This window comes from Arvicola amphibius, chromosome 5, assembly GCF_903992535.2.
Source record: "Arvicola amphibius chromosome 5, mArvAmp1.2, whole genome shotgun sequence".
Taxonomy (NCBI): domain Eukaryota; kingdom Metazoa; phylum Chordata; class Mammalia; order Rodentia; family Cricetidae; genus Arvicola; species Arvicola amphibius.
In genome coordinates, this window is record NC_052051.1 from 21,326,813 (window position 1) to 21,351,598 (window position 24,786).

A 24,786-nucleotide genomic window follows, 5' to 3' on the forward strand; every position below is an offset into this window, starting at 1 on the left:
TCCCTGACTTCCATAGGTCGGCTGTATGGCAGGAAAGGTCTGCAAAGCGGTGCACTGGAGAAGGCAATCCCCGGGCAAGGTGCGGCTGCAGAGATGGTGACCGTAATTGGACAGAACTATTAGGGACAAGATGGGCTGGGCCAGAGCGTGGAACACCGGAGTGCGCATGCGCTCTGCCGGAGGCACGGTCGGACGCTCGAACGCTGAAGCCGCTGGCTACGCACGCGCAGTTGTGTGGCGGGAAAATTTGGAAGTAGCGGCGGCGGCGCGGCGCCGAGAACTGTACGAACGCGGGGAGAGGACACTCTGCGGTGACGCCGAGTTTTCAGAGGTGCCTTTGTGTTTTAGGAACGGGGGCGGGGGCCCGGGCTGGACGGGCGTCGCTTTGGGGTCGGAAGTCACAGACGTCTCCCCGGATGTGGCTCGTTTCTCCCCTGACCCGCCTCTCGGCCCGGCCCACCCCGCGCTCCCGGCGCTCCCGGCGCTCCCGGCGCTCCCAGCCTCAGGGCCTCTGAGACTTCCTAGCGTTAGGACTACCGAGGGAAGGCCACGCTCTCTCTCGGGCACAGCGACCCTGACTCCAGATTGTAGTTGCGGACTGGGCAGAGGGCTGGGTCCCAGCCCGGCTTGCATTGCTCCTGTGCTCCAGGCCTGGGCCTCCTTATAGTACTCAAGAGTTGTGAAGCTTATCTGTCATAAGGATTGTGGTGCTTTAGATCATTGAAGGACTCTTCTTTGTTCTTTCAGCATGGTCCCTCAGTATCCATTTTTTCGTTACCAAGCTTCCACCCACATTCAGATGTCTTTTGGGAGGGAGAGATATATACAAGATGGAGAGATGCCAGGTTGTGTCCCTGCCTCTCTTTGGGTCAGTTGTCTCTGACAGGTACTGGGAATGGGGTGCAGTCTGGCTGGGAAGACAGACATGTAAATATATTTTACAGCCAGTACTGTAGAGAAGGGATTCGTGGCCACCAAATCTGCCAAAGAGAAGTGACTTCAAATTTAAACTATGTTAAAAAAGGATGAGTCTTTTTATGGGTGGAAGGAGAGATGTGTGCAAAGATTAAAAAGTAGAATTTCCAGGAATGGAAGAATCTGGAGAGAATAAAAAGAGATGATATGGAGTTGTGTTGTTTGTTTGTTTTCTAGTTTGGAAAACAAAGTAGATCCTAATAGCATCGATGGGATTAGGAGCTAGTGAATTACCAAGCGACCGGGAGCTAAGATAGATTATATGTAGTAAGTTATTCGGGAGAGCTGGCAGTGACTCCTGCTGATAGTATTGGAGGAGGCAAGTGAGGGCAGCTCAAGCACGAGCTTCCTGGAGCTGCACCGTGAAGAACGGACCCCTCATTTTCCTGTTTTCATCTCTCCATCCAGGATGACTTCAGCAACCAGACCAGAAGGTGAGTTTTAATTCAGTGTCTCTTGCCTCGAGTTCCGGCTCTTGAGATATCACAGAACCTCTGTCTGGCTCCTGGTGGGTTTGGAATCACACGCTGTATGTTTGCAGAAAGGCTTCCTTGCTGTTTCCTTTACCAGGGACATAGATTTCCTTCCTTCCTTTTGTTCCTTCTGCCTGGGCTCCCAGGAAGCTGAGACTGCCAGTGTATGTCATCTTGTGGGGACATACATTTTCTGTTGTCACCTCCTGCTCAGATACTTACTTGCGGTAGGTTTTGATTTTATATTGTGACTTTTCTATAACAAATGCTAGAACAGGAACCAATGATGTCCAAGACTCAGGATCATCAATTGCCATCAAGTCTCAACCCTTTGGAAGTGTTGCCCGACTCCTCTGCCTCGCTGGAGATGACTGAAGGCATGTCAAAGGAAAAAAATCACCTCGGCTGGAGCCCTGAAGAGGGGGAAAGTGGCGAAGCCAACCATCAGGAGAGACTTCAGTTGAGGTCATTGCATTTGTCCCCTCAAGAACAGTCTGTCTGTCGCCGAGACAGAAGGCAGTCCTGGCGACGAGCGAGTGTGAAAGAAATAAACCGACGGATGTCATTGGCTCCCTTTCACCCAGGCATCACAGGTGGGGTGCTGTGTACATAAAACTGGAATTCCAGCCCAAGTAAGAGACAGTGAGTAATGAGTGACGGGAAGAGTAGCAGGATAGACACGGCGTGGCTACATTTTAGCTGTGCAACTTTGAACACATTACCTCCTTGAGCCTCAGTTTCCTTACCTGTAAAATGGAGGTAATCCCGTGGGCGTGTTCTTGTTTATTCAGCCTGATGCCACACATCTAGTAAGTGTTCAGTGTTAACTGCTGTTTATGTATGAGCTGCCATGAATAGAAATTCTGGGTGCTAATTGTTTAATATGTCATCCTATCTAGGATGCTGGAATTTGAGGTCTTCCTGTGCCTTATACTGTAGAGTGGAACAGAAGGCAAGAGAGTTAATACCTGCCTGATTCTAGCCTTCAGAACTGGAAATGACTCAGGAGGAGGATGCACATAGAAACAGTTCAGTGGGACTAGGAATGTGGTTCAGTGGTGCGGGGTGTGCCTGTGTGTCTAAGGCCAGAGGTTTAATTCCCGACACTCAAGAACAAAACGTAGGGGCTGGAGAGATGGCTCAGCGGTTAAGAGCACTGACTGCTCTTCCAGAGGACCCAGGTTCAATTCCCAGCACCCACATGGCAGCTCACAACTGTCTGAATATGCAGTTCCACGAGATCTGACACCTTCACACCAATGTACATAAAGTTAAATAAATCATTTAAAAAAATTAAAAATTAAAAAAAAGAACAAAACGTAAAATGGTTTTGAGGGATGCCATATTTGAATATAATTTGTGGGTTTTTTTTAAAATTTATAATCATTTGATTTGCCAGTATCAAAGTACAGGCTGTGATGCAGAAAGTCTAGGTCAGTCTTGAGCTTCACTTCCTTTGTCTTAAGTTCTTCTCGCTAAACTGGGGGAAATAAAACCACAGTACATATGCTTGACAAGTAGCAGACCCTCAAGTGGTAAAGCTATTGTGATTTCTTTAAGGTGGCTGCATGTGTGGAAGGGATATGAGTAAAAACAGCCAAGTTGGAAAACTGGGGCCATAGTGCCCATTCGCTTACTCCTAGATATGCTAAGAGAGTAGTTGTCCCAGACCAGCCCCGCCATCTTTCCCTTTCCAGAGTGCCAGTTCTGTAGAACATGGAATCAACCACGTAATAAGAGAAATTATTTTTCTGGTTATTCCTGGCTGTTTGCCAGGTTTCCTTGGTTATAGCCAGAAAGAATCTTGTTAACAGCAGCCAGAATTATTCAAGAGACAAGAATGCTTTTAAAATAGCCATCCAAAGCCAAAGGGTAAGAATTCTTGCAGCCAACTTCCTTTACTATAAGATAATTGCTTTTTAATGGACATAATTGAGAAAGCGGTATCTATAGCTTACAGTTGTTTGGGTCAGTGACATGATTACATAAAGCACCCACCCAGTCCATTCTCATTGCTTGCTGTGTAACCTTGAGCAAGGAGTCTAACCAGCCTGTGTGTCACAGTGTTACCATCTGTTATCAAAATAGAATTGATGCCAGGTATGGTCATTCTTGTCTGTGATCCCAGCACTTGGGAGTCTGATGCAGGAGTATTGCCAGGAGTTTAAGACCAGTCTGGACTACTACATTACAAGATCGTGTTTCAAAAAGCCCAACTCAAATAAACAAGATACTTGCCTTAAATTTTAAATGAGATGTGCATAGCAACAAAGAAACATGTCTGCTCTACAGCAGGTGTTCAGCTGGTGCTGGCTGTTAATATTAGATCACCGTGGGCAGTGTGCTGCTGCTAGGAAAACACATCTCGCTGGCATACTTGGGTTTGAAGCATGGCTTCTTTAGCCTGTCTTCAGACAGTTCACTTCGCTTCTTTGACTCAATGTCTCCATTTGTAAAGTGGAGCTTATGTTGTTATAAGAAAACGTTTTTCTTTTCAGTGCTGAAGATAATATTCAGGCCCATGCACATTTGAGGCAAGGGTTCATCCACTGAACAACAACCCCTACCCTTCAGAGGACTAAAGCAGGCTGCAGTGCCTGTTAAAAAAATGCCATCTATGTTATTTGTATGTACCTTGTTTGCTGGTTTTTAATTGACATACAAAGTAATAGGTTTTATTGTATTTACACTCTCCTTTCTTAAACAGAACAAGATTTTAATGTAATACATGAAAAGGTTCTAATAACTCTTAAAAATTTGGAAGCATGAAATTGTAAACTTGATTTCTCAGTTAGCTTGGAAAAATTAGAATTCTCTCCTTACTGAGAGAAGGCAGCTTCTTGTCTTAAGCTGAGTTACATCGAGAGGGAGGAGATTTTCCAGTTTTGTTGCTTTGCTGTCACTGTGATATTTCTGAAATGTGCTATTTTATGTCAGAGCTCAGCAGGTCCATCAGCTTGAAGTTAGCAGAAAGCAAACGACTTGGTGCTCTCCTGCTCTCCAGCTTCCAGGTGAGATTCCTAGGGTTGAGACGTGTTTTCATTTGCCATTGTGGGATTGTCACAACTTCAGAGAGATCTCAGTATCCGCAGTGAACTGAGGAAAAGGTGTTTTTCCATGTTCGGGACTGACCTGGGCAGTTGTGCTGTCTTTGCGCTGAGCTTTGCTGCAGCTAGCTGAGCAGCTGACGGGTTTTGCAGTATATTTTATTCATTGGCAACAAGTGATGAAAATAAATTGGGTAGAGGTCAAAATCTGTTGCTGTAGACATTCAAGGCTGACTGCAAGGTAGACAAGTGTATGGGGTGTATGATTTTTGTGGTTTTTGTTTGTTTTGTTGTTATTTTTGAGACAGGGTTTCTCTGTATAGATCTGGCTATCCTAGAACTCACTCTAGACAAGCCTGGCCTCAAATTCACAGAGATCCGCCTGCTCTGCCTCTTGAGTACTGGGATTAAAGGCGTGTGCCACCACCACCTGGCCGTCTTATTTTTTTTTTTAAGTTGTGTTTTATGGCCAGCTGGTGCTTATGACTTTTGAGATAAGCAAGTAATTTGTAAGAATTAAATGACCGTTGTTTTCCCTGAGTTAAAAATCAGAATGTAAGCTGGGTGTGATAGTGCTTACACTTGCAGTTGGACCTCTGAGTTCAAGACCAGCCTGGTCTACAGAGCAAGTTCCAGGATAGCCTGGGCTACACAGAGAAACCCTGACTCAAAAAACTAAAATCAAAATAGAGTGTGAGCAACAGAGAATTTTTCCTTATCTACTTACATATATGAAAGTTTTGGGTGGAAAAATTAGGCTCTGTGTAGCTTCATCCTAAAGTTCATCCTAAGCTTGCCTGGGAGACTTTGGTAATTGTACTGAAAATGCTTTTCCTTATTTAGTTCTCTGTTGAGAAACTTGAACCTTTCCTAAAGAACACTAAGGACTTCAGCCTTGAATGCTTTAGAGAGAAAGGTGAGTTGCTAAGCATAGACATGTGCTTTGGCCTTGACCTGTTCCCTCTTTTGGAGCCAGCCAGCATGTTTTCACTGTCCTTTTACAGAGGATGCTGCCTCTTTAAAGCCAGGTCCCTAACCTCTTTAGAAATTGCCCCTTCTTTCCACTTCTGTCATGCTTTCTCCATGACAGCAATTCACCTCTGGGAAAAAGTGAAATTGTATAGATATCTATGTTTAGCTGCTTTTTCATAAGTATAAAAACACTTATAAAGTTACCTTCTATTTAGCTATCTACCCAAATAAAAGGATACAATTTTCTTTTATATTTTTTGTTGCCTGCCCCATTAGTTACTTTTCCTGTGATAAAACATCCAGACCAAGGCAACTTATAAAAGAAAACATTTAATTGGGTGTACAGTTTCAGAGAGCTAGAGTCCTTGATGGCAGAGCAAAGGCATGGCAGCAGGACAGATGAGACTCACAACTTCATCTGCTAGTAGGAGGCAGAGAGCACACTGGGAATAGCACAAGTCTTTTGAAACCTCAAAGCCCACCCAAGTGACACACCTCCTCCATCAAGGCCATTAACCCCTAATCCTTTCTAAACAGTTCCACCAAATGGGAATCAAGTATTCAAATGTGAGCCTATGGGGGCCATTCTTATTCCAACCACCACAACCATCCTTTTGATGCTGGATACCAAAGCTAGGACCTTGAACTTGCTATGCAAGTTCTCTACTATGAAACTAAACTTCCAACCCCAAAGATAAAATATTTGCATGCTTACATGACTGTTTTCTTGAATGAGAGGACGAGAATGGGATATGGGACCCTAGCCTTAGGAACTCCTTAATATCTTTGTCATGAGCTTATTGTGAACATCTGCAGTCTTTTATTTTCTAACATAAATTTATCCTCTCTAGCATCTTTTCTCTCTGAAGAATTGAAACGTTTTACAGACAGGCTGGAAAGTGATGGAACTCTACAGAAATGTTTTGTTGAAGATTCAGAAGAGTAAGAGCAATTCTCTTTGTGTCCTTACTTATAACCGAGCTTAAACTTGATTATAATTAAGCCATTGTTTACACACTAAACATTTATTCAGCACCTATGTACCAACACACACTTTATTTATTTTTGCTTTCTTGAGATAAGGTATCTGTAGTTCAGACTAGACTCAACCTTTTGGCAGTTCTTTTACTTCTACTTTCCAAGTGCTGGGATTACAGGTGTGAGCTGCCATCCTTGGCTTGTACCAGGCTTTTCTTGATGATGCGGAAGGGGATATAGTGATCAATGAGTCACATCCCTCTTGCACATTTGTATTAGAGGAGATAATTCAGAGAAAATTCAATCTCAGCTAGCAATGAACCAGGAAGTCAGCAAGTAGGATAGTGATGTTGGGAGCAGGAACCTTGCTAGAGTTTTGAGAGAAGGTCCGTAGTGGTTTCATGTTCAGACAGGAACACAAAGACCTGGTAGTGAGAAGAAACAGCTGTGGAAAGATTGGGGGAGCCATTCCTCAGGTCTTTGATTGTCATGCAGACGTCAGCTCTTATTCGAATGCTCTTTCCAAGTAAGAATATCAGCAGAATGTGCTGGCAAGAAGGCTTAGTGGGTAAATGTAAGCGCTCTTGCTGCATGAACTGATTATCTCGTTTCTATCCACACTTCCCTTGGAAGGATGCAAATCCATTGTTGAAAATTGTACACACTTTGTGTCATATGCACACCTACATATGTGCATGTGCGCACACAAACACATCATCATCATCATCATCATAATAATAATAATAATAGAATTTATTGTTAAAAGGACCCCTAAATTGGTAATCCTTCAAGGGTGCTGCTGCTATCACAACTCCACCCTGCAACAGATCATGCACTTGGTTTGAATTTGGTATTCATGCAAGGCCTGACTGTTCGCAAGTTCTTAAGAGTGACATTTCTAAGCCGGGCGGTGGTGGTGCACGCCTTTAATCCCAGCACTCGGAAGGCAGAGGCAGGCGGATCTCTGAGTTCGAGGCCAGCCTGGTCTACAAGAGCTAGTTCCAGGACAGGCTCTAGAAACTATGGGAAACCCTGTCTCGAAAAACGAAAAAAAAAAAAAAAAGAGTGACATTTCTAATCAGACATGAATTATTTTAGCCCAACAAAATCGCTTCAAATGTGTATTTAAGCACAGACTGCTGCATCTCTGCTAGAGGTACTGTGACATGCCTTGGTATAAAATCGGAGTTGTGGTATTACGAATCTGTGTCAGATGGAAAACCAAGTATATCTGCGATACTTGGGCATTTTCAGTGTCTGCTTCTTTTCCATTAAAAGTAATCATCTAATTGAGCTGAACTGTGAGAGAAATTGCTGAGTGGAGAGGAGCCAGAACACAGTCTTAAGAACCAAGTTAAAAAGTTTTGGGTTTTATTCTGTTTGCAGTAGTCATGGAGTTTTGAAGCTAAGGAGAAAAATAAAGGACTATATTTAGAAAGGTTAATCACCATGGTATGAATTGGAGATGATAAGAAAAACAGATTTAAAAGCCATTTAGCCATTACTAGTGCAGAGTAGATATTGAGTTCAAGAATAAATATTTTCTGAATAAAAAATTATGAATATATTTGTGTCACTAAAATTATGTAAGACATTAAAAACAAGTGTTTGTTGAAGGATTCATATTAATCTCATAATATTATCTATATACCAGAAAAACACCAGAGTTTTCACTGGAAACATCAGTGGCTGAGGTGAAAGAATATATGGCAAAGTAAGTAAAAACTTTCTTGAAAAACTGAAGTTTGTTCTCCATCAGGGACATGACTGAACCCGGAGAAAATGCCTGGTAAGCATGGTGGACAGTACTGGTCTGTCAGCTCTAGAGCTAGAAGGATGAACAGCCCTGGTAGACAGTCTCATAGGGTGCAGTCAAGGAATAAGGGCGCTAATTTGATTTTAACAGTTTGTGTATTACTTGATTAAATTAATATCCTCTGAGTCAACTGAGCTTTTTAATCCTTTAATGACCTTTTAATGCATTTTATAGCCAGATTACATGCCTAAAGTACTTATTGTTGCCCTAAGTAATTAAAAATGTGACCAAAAGTTAACTGAATTTTCCTTCCCAAATCCCACAGATTTTCTGTAGAACGGCATGCTTGGGATCAGCTCTTACAACAGTACCAGAAGGAGATTCCATCCGATGAGATGCCCAGGTTAGACCCAAGAAGTGGAATGGAGCAGCTGCTTTTTCTTTGTTGTATTTGATTTGGGTTTATTTCAAATCCATCTGTACAAACTGATGAATCTGTTCTCATAATTCAGTCAACTTTAAAGTATCTATTTTTTTTTTTTTTTTTTTGGTGGAAAGGGAGGGACAAAAATGGAAGACTAAGTATCACTGTTTTTAGATCCAGAACAGAATTGTTTCTGTGTTGTGTTTTTGGCTGCTACTCACAATCCACAGGAAGATGGGCACATAGCCACCCTTGCACCTGTTCACTTGGCACTGGGCCAGCATCAGTCCTCAAGAGACTTTAGTGAGCACACGGCCTTTGAGCTTTAGATAAGAGAGAATCCCTTGGTTAAGGCCTTGGTGAAAATGCAAAGCCACGAAAGGGGTGGAACAGGAGGTATAAGGTGTGAGAGCCGCCTTTGGCTAGGTAAATCAGAGGAAGGTACGGAAGCTAGATTTTGGTTTACTTTGGCTTCTGAATTGGTTTCATTTATTTAAAATATGGTCTCACTATGCAGCCAAGATTGGCCTTAAATCCCCAGGTGTACCTCAGTTCACAGTCCTCCTAGCTCAGCTTCCCAGTTGCTGGGATTGTAAGTGTGCAGCACCACAAATCTCTCAGCTAGTATTTGAAAGCTTTTCCTTCCAACCGTATCCCACCTACAAAGCCAACTATTAAATGTCAGGTGAAACCCTAATCATAGGAGTATTGTGAAGAGGCTTTGAGGAACAAGACTTTTGAGACCGGAACAGGGTTTCTCTCTCAAAGGCACTCTTTTATATCATTTCCAGAAAATAATTATAAATTTTAGGAAAACTCCTTATTTTAATTTATTTTTGTTGTTGTTTTTAGAGGATCACCTGAAACCATCACTGAGGTCAAAGTGGATCCTGCGACTTATCTTGGGTCTTCCCAGAAAGAAGTCCTTAACACAAAGCCCGACTACCAGGAAATCTTACGGAATCAGAACCAAGTCTTTGCCTGCATGGAGTTGGTGGTCAGTGTTTTAGACTTGTTATGTGGGTTACCCAGCTTTCCAGGCTTGTCATCTTTTTTTAGCATTATGACATGACAGAATACCTGAAGTAAATTATAAGGAGGAATGGATTGTTTTGACTGTTTATTGCAGTCTGTGGTGGGTTTGGTTTGGGTTTTTTTGTTTGTTTTGTTGTTGTTGTTTGTTTGTATTTCACGTTAGGGTTTCTCTGTGTAGCTTTGGAACTTGTCCTGAAACTCGCTTTGTAGACCAGGCTGGCCTCGAACTCGCAGAGATCCACCTGCCTCTGCCTCCCAAAGTACTGGGATTAAAGGTGTGCGCCACCACCACCCGGCTCAGTCTGTGGTTGTTTAAACCCTGTTGATTTGGACTGGGGCCATGTAATAGGTTGTGGTGGGAACATATGGCGGAGAGACTACTCCTCTTATGATGATGGTAACAAAGGGAGGGGGCAGTCGGGTCCTAATAGCCACTTTACACTCCCAGAAACCAACCAAAACTACTTCTAAAAAGGTCCCATCACCTCCTGGTGATGACTCTTGAATAGCAGCAACCAAGCCTTTTAAAATGTAAGCCTCAGGAAGACATTATAAATGCAAGCTATGGCATAAATCTTTGGAAGTTAAAAGATGTGTAATAAGGATGTCAAACCTCCCTACCTTGGGAAAAACGGAAAAAAATTTAAGTAAATATATAATGTTAAGTGCTAATAAAACAGTAAAGGGGGTAAAAAAAATACAGGAGGAACAGGGAACTGCTATTTTATCTACAATGGCTATTAGCTCCTTAGTTGTCAGCTCAAACGAAACTTAGAGGACTTGGCATCTTGTTGGTAGAGGTTTGGGGTCAATCTCCTGGGGCATAGAACAAGCTGGAGAGATGTGGACTATGGTTCAGTGGGTGCCAAGAGAGACTGTCTGACATAAGCATTCCAGACTGGAAGAGCTGGCCTAAAGCTCCAAAGCAGGAGCTTGCCTGGCAGTATGGAGAGTCACAGAAGGTTCTGCAGCTCACACTGACCTTTCTGTCTGCAGATGGATGAGCTGCAAGGATCAGCGAAGCAGCTGCAAGCTTTCATGGATGAAAGTATTCAGTACCTCCAGAAGGTGTCAGCACAGCTCAGTAAGTGCATCACTCGAGGGGACCCGAGCTCAGGGTTGCCTGTGCCCCCTTTGGGTTATATACTGCCTCTCCAGGCAGAAGGTCCTTAGATTTAAACCATATGACTTGTTTTACTCCCTAGAGTAAGTTGAATGTTGATAGAAATGCCTAAGTGTAAATTCATAAAAGCACTCCATGAAGATACCCTCTGCATTTTTGGCTGCTTAAGTTTTCAAGAGTGCATGAAGTAAAACTACAGATGCTTTCCCGTAGTTTTTCCTGGCTTCCTCTATCTGTTTTCTTATTTATCACACCATACTGACTTTCCTACTAGTCTGCCATCTCCTTGAGAACAAAGACTTTCTCATGTGTCATTTACTTCCCTTCACTATCTGGCACAGTGTCCACATGTAGTTTCCAATAACTGAAATGTAGTTTTGGCTCCTTTCCTTTGCAGAGAAAAGAAGCATGGAACAATTAGATTCTTCACCTGCTCGAAAACTGCTCAAACTCCACGTGCAGAACTCCTCTACCACACAGTGATGAGGGTCTGGGTAGTGACCTTACCTGTAGTTCTACTGTGAGCTGCCAGGGAGAGGACAGGGAAGAGTGCCCCCACACACGACAACCTCCCAGCCTTCCTCAAAGCTGGAACGTTCTGGCTACAGAGCACTTTCCCTGTTTCTGAGTGACAGCACAGATCCAGAGGAATGTTATTAGAGACACTTTCGGGAGGAATGTGCAAGACGCTTGGAGTGACCTTCAGAGCCACTGGCCCATTGCTTTAAATGTTCTCATAGTCAGCACTTTGCATCCCATGAAGATATTGTCAAGTTTTCAAAACAACACAAAGACATTTAGAACCAACCTTAACAAAATGTTTCAGGGGTCAAGTTGGGTTCTTGTCATAAAAGAATGAAGGTAAAGTTTTCAAGTGTGGCACTAAAGGCGGAGCATGGAATGTTGTTGCATAAAAGACATGTGAATCACTTCACCAAATGCCCTTTTTGTAAAGTGTCCTAATGTCTGTAGTATACTTTAGTTTTAATATTGAATTGGCCTCATGCAATCGAAGTTTATGGCAAGAAAGGGCTTAGATGATTTAATTTTCTTTTCTTCTGGAAATTTCCCCTTTGCCCCCTAAGAATCGACCCCAGGACTTTGCGTCTGCTAAGCAAGCATTCTCACTGAGCTACATCTTTAGTCCCTGTATTTTATTTTTTTTAAAGTTGGTCTAGTTACTGAATAGTGCCTAGAGCACAATAGCCCTATAAACTGTGTTTTAAGAATCCTGTGTAGTCATTTCCTGTGGTTGAGGAACAGGTACTTAACCTCTTTTCTAGAACATTGGAAAATATTAGAATCTGTGTTTTAAGGACACTCTAAGGATTTTAAATAGTAAAAGCCTAGAACAATATGTTTATTGCTGAACACTTAAAAAATGAGTCAACAGTAGTTAATGAGGTGGGAAACCTGATGTCTAATTTGGAATACCACATGGAGAATTCAAGCAGACTGCTCAATATATGCAGGTGGAGACCTGTGCAGCAAAGTCTGGATTAGAAATAGAATTTTAAAGTTATGACTAGTTATTGAAGATTGAGGTTTATATTCTCCAAAGTAGAACAAGGAAGGAAATTTCAGACCCCCTCCAAGAAAGTCAACATTTAAGAGAAAAAGACTCTTATTGATTATTGATTATTGTTGCAAAAACAGAAGTATAACAAAGAGTAAACTTTGGAGTGTAGCTTCATCTCATCGGTTTGCTCTATCAAAATGATAAATTATCTGTCTTTAAGGTGGTTATGTCTTCCTCCATTTTATTACGTTCTGTCACATTTTGTTTATTTGTAAGTGTTCATCAAACTTGAAGATGGGACATGTGTTGGGTTCTCTTCAACCAATGAAAAGGGCTAGAACATTAAAGAAAAAACCAAAACCTAAAAACTTATATCTCAGCACTCAAGAAGTAGAAGCAAGAGGATTAGAAGCTGGAGGCTTTCCTTGACTATGTAGCAGATTGGAGGCCAGCTCTCAGCAATACCTACTCACTTCTCAGGACTGTTAGTGCTTACCACGGCTTTCGAGAGAGGCTCTTTTGTGTTTTGTCATTTATAGAACTTTGGACATTTCCTCATTTAGCCAAGGATACATAGGTGGTGAGGGTGAACTGACACTGGTTTAGTAATGTTGACAAATAAATGTAAATCATATGATAAAAGGCTGTGACTATTAGTTTTGCCTTCATTCAGATTGGTTTGGGAATAGTGCTTGATTAAAAATGAGGATCTCTGAGTTTGGGGCCAAACTGGTCTACATAGTTCCAGGACAGCCACGACTAAATGGAGAGACCCTGTCTTAAAAACAAAAAGTTTGGTTATATTTGTTTGTTCTCTTTCTCCAAGAATAATGATCTTTAGTTAATTATACTTAGTATTAATAAGATAATAGGTTAATAAGCTCTTGAGAGAGTATATGCCCTACACAGTGACTACACAGGAAACTGTAGGTTTGTGTGACATCTTAGGGTCTCTATTGCTGTGATGAAGCGGCATGGCCACAATTAACTTGGGGAAGGAGTTTGCTTTGTTTTACTTTTTCTAGGTAACAGTTCATCAGTGAGGGAAGATGGCAGGAACTGTTATCAGGCCATAGAGCAGTTCTGAACCTTCCCAATGCTGTGACCCTTTAATACAGTTTCAGTGTTGTGACCCCCAACCATAAAATTATTTTGTTGCTACTTAAGTAATTTTGTTGCTGTTGTGAATCATAATGTAAATATGTGACATGCGACCCACATATTGAAAAGTTTGCTCTCATGGCTTCCTCAGCCTGCTTTGTTGTGCCATCCAGGACCAGCTGCCCACAGTAAGCTGGCTCTCCCTCGTCAGCCATCAATCAAGAAAATACACCACAGGGGCCAATTTGGTGGGGGCGTTTTCTCAACTGAGATTCTCTTCCCAAATGACTTTATGTCACGTTGACATAAAAGCGGCTGGCACATACAGGCTGCATGTATATCTTGATTCTAGTCTGGAGAAATGGCTTAGTGGCTAAGAGAGCACATGTTCTTGCAAGGATGGAGTTTGCGTCTAAGTCCCCATATTTGGTGGCTCACAACATTCTATAACTCCAGCTCTAGGGGGAATCTGCAACCTCTGGCCTAGTTGGACATCTGCTACATTCATGCACGACAGCACACACACACGTAATTCAAAATGAAAGTCTTTAATAGTTGTCTTTAACTTAGTATGTACAGTCGCTTTTGTAGAATAACCATCTCATACTCAAGAAAGCAAATGATATGGCTGCCGTTTGTTAACAGATGAAAGAGGACTAGGAATTTGAACTCCTGAGACTCGAATTCTAGCTTAGGAGTGCCTGATCTTGCGTGTAGTTTTAAACCTTGTTAGAGCAACTATGCCATGACCCTTAACAACTTACTAGTAATTTAACCAAGAGGAATAGGTAAGCTGGTGTGCAGATTGAGCATTTCACATCTCCCTAGGCAGTTGAGACACCGCTAGAAGAAAAACTACAGTCAAGATGGCGCTGCCAGGCTCTCCAGGCCTTGCCACCATCTTTTCTGTAGTTCCTAGGTTAGGCGAGCACGTCGCGCATGCGTAAACCGCCGGCATCCTTAGCACGCGTGCGCAGCGCAGCGCCTCCCCCCGCCCCTCGTTGCTGCCGCTGCTGCTGCAGCTGCTGTTGACTGACGGCCCGCGCTAGCGCTTCAGGTGAGTGAGCGCCTCCACCACAGCGGGCGGAGGGCGCGCGGCGCGGTACACCCGCTTGTCGCTCCCCTGGTTGCTGCGGGCCGGTGGCCGCACGGCAGGCCCCGGGTCCTCGCGGTCGGCCTGCCCCGAGCCCCCGGCGCCTTGCACGTTCAGCCCGGCCTCCCGCGCCCCTGCCGGCACCTAGCCCGCGGGGTGCAGTGGTGCCTTGCTGGGGTCGAGCCACCCTCCGGAGGCCTGCACCCTCTGTCGCAGGGACCCTCTGGGGGCGTCATCGTCTTCTCGGCTCCCAGAGCGCAGCTCGGAGCTCCTGGATCTGAGCATCCACCTACCCCGCTGCCCCTCACAGCCCAGAGAGTTTTGACAGGGGCCTTGGCTCGTCTTCAGTGGGTTCCGTCGCAAAGCCACAGAGGTCTCCCTCTCTCCTGGGACCCCACGACCCTGGTTTGCATAAAGCCCACTTTGTAGTCAAGGAAACTGAGGCACTGAGAGGTGAAATACCGTGTCCAAGGTCATGGAACTGAAAAGTGACGCGGCCAGCTCTCTAACTCAGAGGCTTTGGGGCTTTCACAGCCAGGGCTGGTGGAATTTGATCTTGTATCTTTAAATTTTTTGGAAATACTCTTGTCATTTCTAGAGTTGCTTTTAGAAGTGGGCTATGAATCGAATTATCTTCTTGTCAGTACGGTGAAGCGCTATTGTGATAACAATTGCGATGTTAATATGAGCTGGCTCGCTCCCAAATACTCGCTTTGTGCCAGTATCTTGCTAAGCGTTTTATTAAGATCGTTCACCTTTGTACCTCACTGCTTTCCCATCCAATGCTTACCCGCTTCTTTTCCTTGAAGCTTTTTTTTTTTCCTCCCTGCAGAGCTCTCCTCCCTGTCACAGGTAGACTTGAGTCTTGGCTTAAGCAGGGAGGCTCTCCCCTGGTGGCTCCCTGACAGAACACAGGAAGCTTTGCCTGCATCCCCATCCCCCAGCCCCCACCTGCCAGCCCCCAAGGTATAATTAGCCTTCATTTTCTAGCTGCTTGGACTAGGCTAGCTGGACTGGCTGGACTTGGGGAGGTGACAGAGCAGATTTAGCCAGTACTCACCGCCTTTGGGGACTTTTTGGCTCTGCTCCAGAGCTGTTCTTGAACATTTTCAGGCTTTAAGATAAAAAGGGAAAGCGTTGACACGGGTGGTGCGGAATCTGAGACGCCTCCTTTGATTTGAGTCCCAAATGAACAACTATAAAAATGTGTGGATTTTTGCCCCCAAAATAACTAGCTCAAACTGCCCTTTTCTTCCTTAGCAAATCTTCCTCCACACTTCAAAGGCTCCAAAAAATTTTCACCTTCCTTGGAAAGCCTTCTCTGCTTAATTTTCCTAACTAGAATTAAAAAATGCACAACAGGCTGCAGGCATGTGTTTTACTTTCAGGCCTGTTCTCCCCTCGAGGTCAGACACCATGTTTGCACCCCTAGATGGCAGGCTCCTAGTAGACCCTTGGTAAATACTGAAGTCCCCCTGCTCCAGGTTCTTACTCCAAGGGTGGTGTACTCTTGCTGACCTTCTGTTAGTCCTCGTGTCCTTTAGTTTCTCTTTGCTGTCCCTCCCTTTAGATTTATCTTCTAATTACCCCACTCGTCCTTAGTCTACTCTTTTGTTTTTAAAATTTGGCAGATAATGGTCTTGCATCTAGACGTTTAGCCTACGGGGAAGTTCTTATTTTAGGACAGTAGGAGAGCATCGAGGCTTATGACATTTTAGTCTGTACTAAAGTCCATGTGATGCACTTTTTCATTCTTTTGCTTTGTGTGGCTTATTACCCTAGGTGACATCAGCATGGTTATAGTTTTTATTATAAATCAATACACGGTATTTATAATAAAAATTAATAATATTCACAAGACCCTTTTGGGGACAGCAGATATGCACAGAGGTTTTCTTCATAAATGAAGCTGCTACTGCTTTTCTTTAGTTGGTTTGGTTTTTGAATTATTTATCTATTTGTGCCTATGCCTGTATTAGATCACATGTGCCCCGCAGCATGCACATGGGGGGGTTAGAGGACAATTTTGGAGAGTCACTTCTTCTACTCTGCGGGTCCTGGGGTTTGAAATCAGGTCATTAGGACTGGGGGAAAGGGCCTTCAACAGCTGAGCCATTTTGCCAGCCCGATTATTTTATTTTCTTCTGCAGTCCCTCATTTCATAGGCCACTCTAGCCTCAGACTCATGATCTTTTGACCTCAGCCTCTGGAATACAGGGATTTCAGACACATGCCACCACACTTGACTTAATAAAGTTTTTTTCAAGTTTACTTAAATGGGGGGCTTGCTTGCTATGCTGTGCATGTGGAAGTCAGAGGACATCTTTGCAGAGTCAGTTCTAGCCACTCACTTCTATATGGGTTTCAGGGATTGAATTCAGGGTGCCAGGCAAGCATCTTTAGCTACTGAAAGACTCTAATAAAACGTCTTAATTAATTATTTGAAATGATTTCCTGATTTTACCGTGAATTATTATTGTGTACAAGGTATGGTAATGGCTCTTGTGGAAGATTCAGGGCTGAATAAACCATGACTCCCTTTCAAGCAGCTGACTGGGGAAACTATTTAACTGTGACGTACCTAAAGATTGCCACATTAGATTACAAGCAAAGCCATATGAGAATATAATGAACTGATAGTCCGATGTGGGAATTGTTCATTTTTCTGAGATAGGGTCTCTTGTATCCCAGTCTGACCTTAACTCCTGATCCTCCTGTCTCTATCTAAGTGCTGGGCTTCTGGCATGTGCCACCACACCCAGTTTGGAAAATACCATAAAATTATATTCAGTCTGCTCCAAAGCCACAGAGAAACTCTGTCTCAAACCCTCCCCCCCCAAAAAATTATATTCAGTCTGCAAACAGGCAGTGGTCTTCCCTTCTCACTTGCTAGACAGTTTCCCGAGAACTGAATTTGTCCAAGGTTAAAATTACCAGTGTTTCTTCTCAGTTCGAAGACATTAACCAGCAGCTCTTAAAATTCCAGGTCTGTGCTTCGCTCAAGGAGTAGAGGAGATAAATGTATTCATGGCTGTGGGGAGAAGATAAATGTTCCCGACCCCTGAGGACAGTGTATATAGATGTTGTTCAGGCGTACAGTGGAGGGATTGGGTGTGGTGTGGACTTCAGGGAAGAGGCTGGAGGAGTAGTGTGCTCAACAGCAGTGAGAGCACTTCTAGGGAGGAATTAGGGTTTTCAGAGCTTGGCAGATTGATAGTGTCAGAACTGAAAGGACAAGGAAGGCATTTTGAAAGTCTGGGAGATAAAACTGAGACAAGATAGCAGTGTCTGCCGTGGTTAAAGGGGGATGTAACAAAACCAAAAAACCTGGTTTGGTTGTATTAGAACCACAGTTCTCTCTTTTTTTAAAAAATTTATTTAATTAACATTTTTTTTTATTTAGTTCACATACTGACTACAGTTCTCCCTCCCTCTTCTCCTCCCATTCCCTTCCCCGGCAATGCCATCTACACCCCTCCCTATCTACTTCTGCCTCCATTAAGAAAGGGGCAGAGCCAGTCGGTGGTGGCACAGGCATTTAATCCCATCACTCGGGAGGCAGAGATAGGCAGATATCTGTGAGTTAGAGTCCAGCCTGGTCTACAGAGTGAGTTCCTGAACAGATTCCATAGCTACACAGAGAAATCCTGTCACGAGAAAACAATGGGGAGAGGGGCAGGCCTGCCATGGCTTGAATAAAGCCTGGCACATCAAGTTTGACGCAGGGCAGAGCTCCTCCCTCTGCATCAAGGCTGAGCGAAGTAACTGGCATGCAGGCAAATGGATGGGTCTAGAAAAAAAAAAATCATTCTGAGTGAGGTACCCCAGACCCGGGAAGACAAACATGATATGTACTAACTCAGAACCGCAGTTCTTAACCTCTGCTGTGCACCAGTCAACTAGACAGCTTATTAGCACAGCGCTTCACTTGTTTCCAGAGTTTGGGATTCAGTAGGTCTTAACGGGCCTGAGAACTGGCAGTTCTCACACATTCCCAGATCATGTTGATTCTCTTAGTCTGAGGGCCACACTTTGAAAACCATTAGATAAGAATGTTAAAAAGCTAGTCAGCAAGGGGCCGTAGATACGGCTCAGTGGTTAAGAGCGCTGACTGCTCTTCCAGAGGACCTGGGTTCAATTCCCAGCTCACAACTATCTGAAGATCCAGTTGCAGGGGATCTGACACCTTCACACCAATGCACATAGAATAAAGTTAAATAAACCATAAAAAAAAAAAGCTAGTCAGCAAATGTCAAAGAACTTGTCCCAGAGAGGAGAGAGAGAGAGAGAGACTGACTGTGTGTTACTGGCATAGGTCAGTTCTGAAAAAATACATATAACACCATAATAATCACTTAAAAAATGGGATGTAGGAGCCTAGGGAATTGAGTTTTGAAATGTATGCCTTTGTATGTTATTTTTGCATTGTACATGTATTGCTTTTGTATTTTAAAAAGGAAAATGAGACCTTCTTGAAGATTCATATTAAAATATTTATGGATTTTTTTTTAAAAAGCTCGATAAAGCAATCTAGTTATACAACAAACATTTTTAGTGCCTGCTGAATGGCAGATGCTGATAGCATCTGGAAATACAGATCATTTGCTAAAGCTTGGAGTCTGGTGATAGGGCTCCGCAACCACTCCAGTTAGTATCACACCTGATAAATGATGAATGTGTGGTCAAACCCAGGCAAGAAATGAGGACAACAGAAAAGAAAAGACCAAATGGAAGGTTTGTTTTTGTTTTTGTTTTTGTTGTTTGTTGTTCGTGGGGTTGCAGAAGTGGGGGGTTGGGTGTGTATATGTGTGGGGGGACGATAAGCCTAATAAGCAATATGAAAGGAACAGTATCAGGAAGGACTCCAGGAGGTAGAAGCAGGAGGATCAAGAGTTGAAGGTGTTCTTGGCTACATAGCAAGTTTGAGGCCAACCTGGACTACAGGAGACCATCTCAGAAAACTGTGCCAGGGAGAGGAGGGGCCCTCTGAAGATTAATAATGCAAAGATTAATAATACTACAGGTTTAATTCTGAAAAGATGTTGTCTATTCTGAGAAATTCCCTTTCCCCTCAAGAGGCTGCTTGAGAACAACACTCAAAAACTTGCCAAGATTGAGAACACATATTTATAGGTTTTTCAGGGTTTACTTTGGTAGATTAAAAAAAAACCCTTAGTTATAGTGCTAACTGTTTTATTTATAACAATAACCTATTAATTTGTCATTACTTTCCTTGTATATATTCACATAAAATTAACTGGTATATGGAGGACATTTTAAATAGAAAAATGAATTGCTTTGAACTGGGTATGTATCTTAGTAGTAGAGCCCATGCTTAGTATAACCCAGGCTCTAGGTTTGATCCCCGGTCTCCCTCCCCTAGAATGGTATTCTCTTTAAAAAAAAAAAAAATCCTGTGTTTTGTATAATTAGCCCAGCTTGACATATTGTAAGTCCTAAGTAAATATTTGTTATCTCAGTAGTACAGCCCATGCTTAGTATACCCCAGACTCTAGGTTTGATTCCTCATCTCCTTCCCCTAAAATGGTATTCTCTTTTACAAAAAAAAAAAAAAAATCCTATGTTTTGTATAATTAGCCCAGCTCAACATATTATCAGTCCTAAGTAAATATTGTTGTTGCTGGCTATAGAAGTGCACAGTGAAGGAAATGTGCCTTCTTTGCATTCTGAGTTGCAGTCCATATAAACATTAATTATAGTATCGAGCATGCTATGCTATTAAACCTAATGTGGGACCATGTAGTGTAGAGCTATTAGTCTCCCTCGCTATGTGTAGGGGCTATTTTTGTCTTTCCCAGAGACTTAATATAGTAAATTAAGATAAGCTTCCTGGGGCCAACAAACTGGCTTAGTGGGTAAAAGCTCTTGCTGCAAAACCGAGTTTGGTCCCTGGATCCCATGTAATGGTGAAAGGAGAAACCGACTCCACAAAGTTGTCTTCTGACCTCCATGTGTTTGCTGTCTCCACAACATCATAGACACATTCACATTCGTAATTTTTTTAAATATATTAATTTCCTAAGTATAAAGGTGGCTTCCACCAAGCTTTGACTATGTTATTTTATCAACCAATGCCCATACTCTACAGTCTGAGTTTTTTAGTTGATCAGGATTCAATTCCAAATACAGCATTCTTTATACTTCATTACTTGACTCATTAAAACCTTTTGTTATATATTTTGTAGTATCTTTTTCTTTTTTTTTTTTTTTTTGAGACAGGGTTTCTCTGTAACTTTGGAGCCTGTTCTGAAACTCACTCTGTAGACCAGGCTGGCCTCAAATTCACAGAGATCCACCTGCCTCTGCCTCCTGAATGCTGGGGTTAAAGGCGTGCATCAACACAACTTTGTTTTATGTAGTATCTTTAAGGAAGATGCTGTTCTGACTTTTAGGAAGTATCTGTCATCTGGGGGTACTATCAGTGTGATGGTTTACAGACTTATAAATCAAATAAATTAGGATAAGGAAATCATATGTAGATCATAAATGTATTATGAAATTGCATCCCAATTCTAGTTGCAATTTAAGATTTGGAATCCTACCAACTTCCCATTATTTCAAAATTGTGATTTTTTGAGAAATAGCATTTGTTTCATAAAATAGACAGTTTATTGAAAATGATAGTTTTGTTGGTTTATCCTTACAGTGCTTCTACATTTTTTAATTATTTTTATTTTATGTGCATTGGTGTGTATTGTCTGTGTGAAGGTGTTGGGTTCTCTGAAACTGGAGTTATAGACATGTGTGAGCTGCATTATGGGTGCTAGAAATTGATCCAGGGTCCTCTGGAAGAGCAGTCAGTGCTCTTAACCGCTGAGCCATCTCTCCAGCCCCAATGCTTCTACATTTTTATACCTAAGGTTTCAGTTTGTGGTTAAAAAATGAATGAGCCTCATGGTAAAACTCGGTGGTAGAGTCCTTGTTTAGTAAACATGAGGACCCAATTTCAGAAAAGATACCCAGTTTCAGAAAAGAAGAAAAAAATTGAATGCTTTCTTAAAATTATGAGAATTTAGCAGCAAGTCCATTGTGCATTAATCTTTAAAGCTTGACAGAGAGAAGAGGAAGATGAATTCATTGTCTCTCTTCCTGAAGTTGAGAAGTTCGGGGTGGGGGTGGGAGCAGAGCTCCTCCCAGCAGTCTTCAGCCTTGGAAGATGCTGCCGTGTTGAGATAGAGATGTGTTGACCATAACATAACATGGGTCCTTAGACCTCCCACAGTAGATTGCTTTTCCAGTAACCTCAGGTGGGTATTGGTCTATTCCTTGTAAAAATAGTCAAAGTTTGTATATTGCTTTTCTGTTTTCAAATTTTGCTGATCATTAAATTCCTAATAGGCTTTAGAAATGTCTTACTTTTCTATTGCTGTGATAAGGCACCATGAGCAGGGCTGGGGAGATTGCTCAGTGGTTAAGAGCACTGGCAGCTCTTCCTGAGGACCAGGGTTCACTTCCCAGCACCCACATGGCAGCTTACAACTGCTGGTAACTGTACCTCCAGGGGATCTGACACCCTTGTAAAATACCAATGCACATAAAATAAAAAAATAAATAAATCATTTTTTGAAAAAGACACCATGAGCAAGGCAGTTTATAGAAGAAAGTGTTAATTTGGAGCTTATAGTTTCAGAGGGTTAAAATCCATGACCATCATGGCGGGCACATGGCAGCAGGCAGGCAGGCATCATGCTCGTATCTCATCTCAGCAGATGAGAGCTCATATTTTGAGTCACAGCCAGGAGAGGAGGCAGGGTGAGCTAACTGGGAAAATGTTGTGGGTCTTTGAAACCTCTAAGCTCCAGTGACAAACTCCCTAATCCTTCCCAAACAGTTCCACCAGCTGGGGACCAAGTGTTCAAATATATGAGCCAATGGTGGCCATTCTCATTCAATCCACCACAGAAACCAAACCTGAAAAAATAAAGAATTAATGAGCAATTGGCACCAAAGAGAAAAAAAATTGTTAATAGAGACTTGTCCAAGATCTGGATGTGGAATGCTAGCATTCAAATCCTTGGGCAAATTACAAAACCAAGCTATGCCTCGGTTTCTTCATCTGTAAAAAGGGATAGGACTACGTTGCCTAGCTTATAAGTGTTGGAACGTAACATGAGATAATGAATGGACAAAATGCTTATCTTGGTACCTGACATAGGGTAGGCACTCGGTAACCGTGGCAGGTATGAACATGACGTACTGCTGTTAGGGCTCCTGTTTGTCACTTACCCCATTCAGACTGTAGAAAGGAACACATTGTTTTCAAGGATTCTGCTTTCAGCTGGTAAGAACCCGGAGCTCTTCCAAGCTCTGTACCAGGGCCTTGCCAGCAGTAGCCTCCCTAGTGTCTTGAGCTGTGTCCTTCAGAGTGGAAGGCAGAAGGATATGCTTCTGGTGCTAGAATTGCTTTAGATAAGCTCTGTGTTAGAAAACTCTTGGTTGGTTGGGAGTCTGTAATTAACAAGATCTCTCTATGGGGATTGCTTTGTTCTAGCCCTTATCTGTACCAAGACCCTAGAATGAATAAAATGAACACATAGGGATTTGCAGTTTGGCAGTCTCTGCAAATCTATTTACTACCTGCTGCCAGAACCCAAGGATGACTTAGCAAAAGGGGGGTGGTCTGTTGTCAGGGGTGTGGCTGTCCCTTATCCAGGGCTGAGGAGAATCAAGGGTGTTTCCTGTTAGAATGAAGATCTAAGAGTATTCCTCAGCAGCCGCATTTGACCCTCAGTCCCCTCCTTTGCTTATGTAGCAAGGAAGGTAGCTTCTGGAACTATTTCTTTCTGTAAAGAGATATCCAGAGTTTCATTTGTGCAGGGGAAAGTCTGTGAGCTAGATTTTTAAAGGTCTCTTTGTTCCATGGAGTTGGTCTGTTTATTTGTCTTCCCAGGCTGTCTCTTGAGATCCTTTGCTTTATAAAGGGCCCCTAGGGAACAGCGGTGAAACCAACATCCATTACCCTAGATGCTTGGGAGGATGTTTAAGTCAATGGTTTTATGATTAGATTAATTCAGGCTTTAAGCCTGACAGAACTTAAGAGCCAAGTCATCACATAATTGTGTTTCTTATAGATGGAAGTATGGAATGTAGCCCAGTGTCCTGGAATATCTTCCAGAATCTGGGGTTGGTGTCCAAACAGTGGTCTTAGCCCCATTGGTGTGTGGATTTAGTTAAATCACTTAAATTTTCTGTCTCTTCTTTATTGAAGGAAAGGGACACTGCTGGAGACCAGTGCTTCTTAGCCTTAGTTGTATTTAAAAACTACCCATGGACCTTTAAAAACAACACCCAAGGCCTGCCCCAACCAGCTAAAATGGTCTTTAGGATTGAGACCTTGTATTGATATTCATTAAAGCTCCAGGGTCCAGGTGTAGCTAAGAAAACTGTAGACAAGATGATCAAGGATTTTGTTGCTTTTAATTTAAATGTTTTAATTTATGAGAATTTCATACTCAAGTACTGTATTTACATAACGTTCTCTTTTCCCTCCAGCTCTTCCTGTGTCTTCCCACAACTCCTGAAATTATGGCCTCTTCTATTATTATTATTAAATATCTATAAATATATAACACACAAACTAGTTGGTCCATTTAGTGTTGTTCATACGTATATGGGTTTGGGCTGACCATTTTAGATTGAATAACTTATTAGGGAGTTTGTTCCTGGAGAAAATTGATTGTCCCTCTCTCAGCTCTTTATCTAATGTGGGCCTTGTGAGATACCCCCCTCCCCCCCCCCCCCCCCCCCCCGTCTACATTAGCATGTCAACTGGTGTTGTCGTTATACGGGTCTTGTTTAGGCAGCCATATTATTGAGACTTCATGGGCACACCTTCCTTGTCTAGAAGATACTACCTAACAGCAGGGATCCTGGTTGTTTAGTCTTGCTGCCGCCTCTTTGGTAATGTTCCTTGAGTCTTAGGTGTAGAAGTTGCACTGTAGATGTATTGATTGGAGCTGAGCATCATACAGTCAGTTGTTCTCTGCATTTTGTCCAGTTCTGAATTTATTTATTTGGTTTTGTTTGTTTTCTGGGACAGAGTCTCACAGAATAGAGCATGCTGGCCTTGAATTCATAGATTCACCTGCCTCTGCAGGGATTAAAGGCGTGTGTGTCTACACCCACCAGATTTCCTTTGTTCCCTTCCTTCCCTAAAAAAATGTATTTGGAGAACTGAAGAGAAAGCTCAGTGGTTAATCGCACCGGCTGCTCTTACAGAGGACCTGAATTGCGTTCCCTGAACCCACACCAGGCAGCTCACAACTGCCT

The 24,786-nt window shown here is 42.7% G+C and overlaps 2 protein-coding genes across 5 annotated transcripts in view; both read left to right on the plus strand.

Annotated features, from left to right (window-relative positions):
- Window positions 1-305: 305 nt before the first annotated feature.
- Window positions 306-12,892, plus strand: Dsn1 (DSN1 component of MIS12 kinetochore complex). 2 transcript variants are annotated; one of them, XM_038330864.1, is made up of 11 exons: window positions 306-331; window positions 1,384-1,409; window positions 1,721-2,041; window positions 4,386-4,459; window positions 5,339-5,411; window positions 6,319-6,409; window positions 8,100-8,159; window positions 8,527-8,604; window positions 9,478-9,622; window positions 10,657-10,744; window positions 11,181-12,892. In XM_038330864.1, the coding sequence occupies exons 2-11, from the start codon at window positions 1,385-1,387 to the stop codon at window positions 11,264-11,266; spliced, it is 1,041 nt and encodes a 346-aa protein (XP_038186792.1). In that variant the 5' UTR covers window positions 306-331; window position 1,384; the 3' UTR covers window positions 11,267-12,892. The 2 variants fall into 2 exon arrangements, with proteins under 2 accessions (XP_038186792.1, XP_041911026.1); XM_042055092.1 differs by lacking the exon at window positions 306-331 and having other exon boundaries at window positions 795-1,409.
- Window positions 12,893-14,387: 1,495 nt separating this feature from the next.
- Window positions 14,388-24,786, plus strand: part of LOC119814397 (protein NDRG3) — a 64,430-nt gene continuing 54,031 nt past the window's right edge. For all 3 annotated transcript variants that reach the window (XM_038330067.1, XM_038330064.1, XM_038330066.1), the window contains exon 1: window positions 14,388-14,460. The gene's annotated coding sequence lies outside the window, so the exon portion shown is untranslated. The remainder of the gene's footprint in view (window positions 14,461-24,786) is intronic.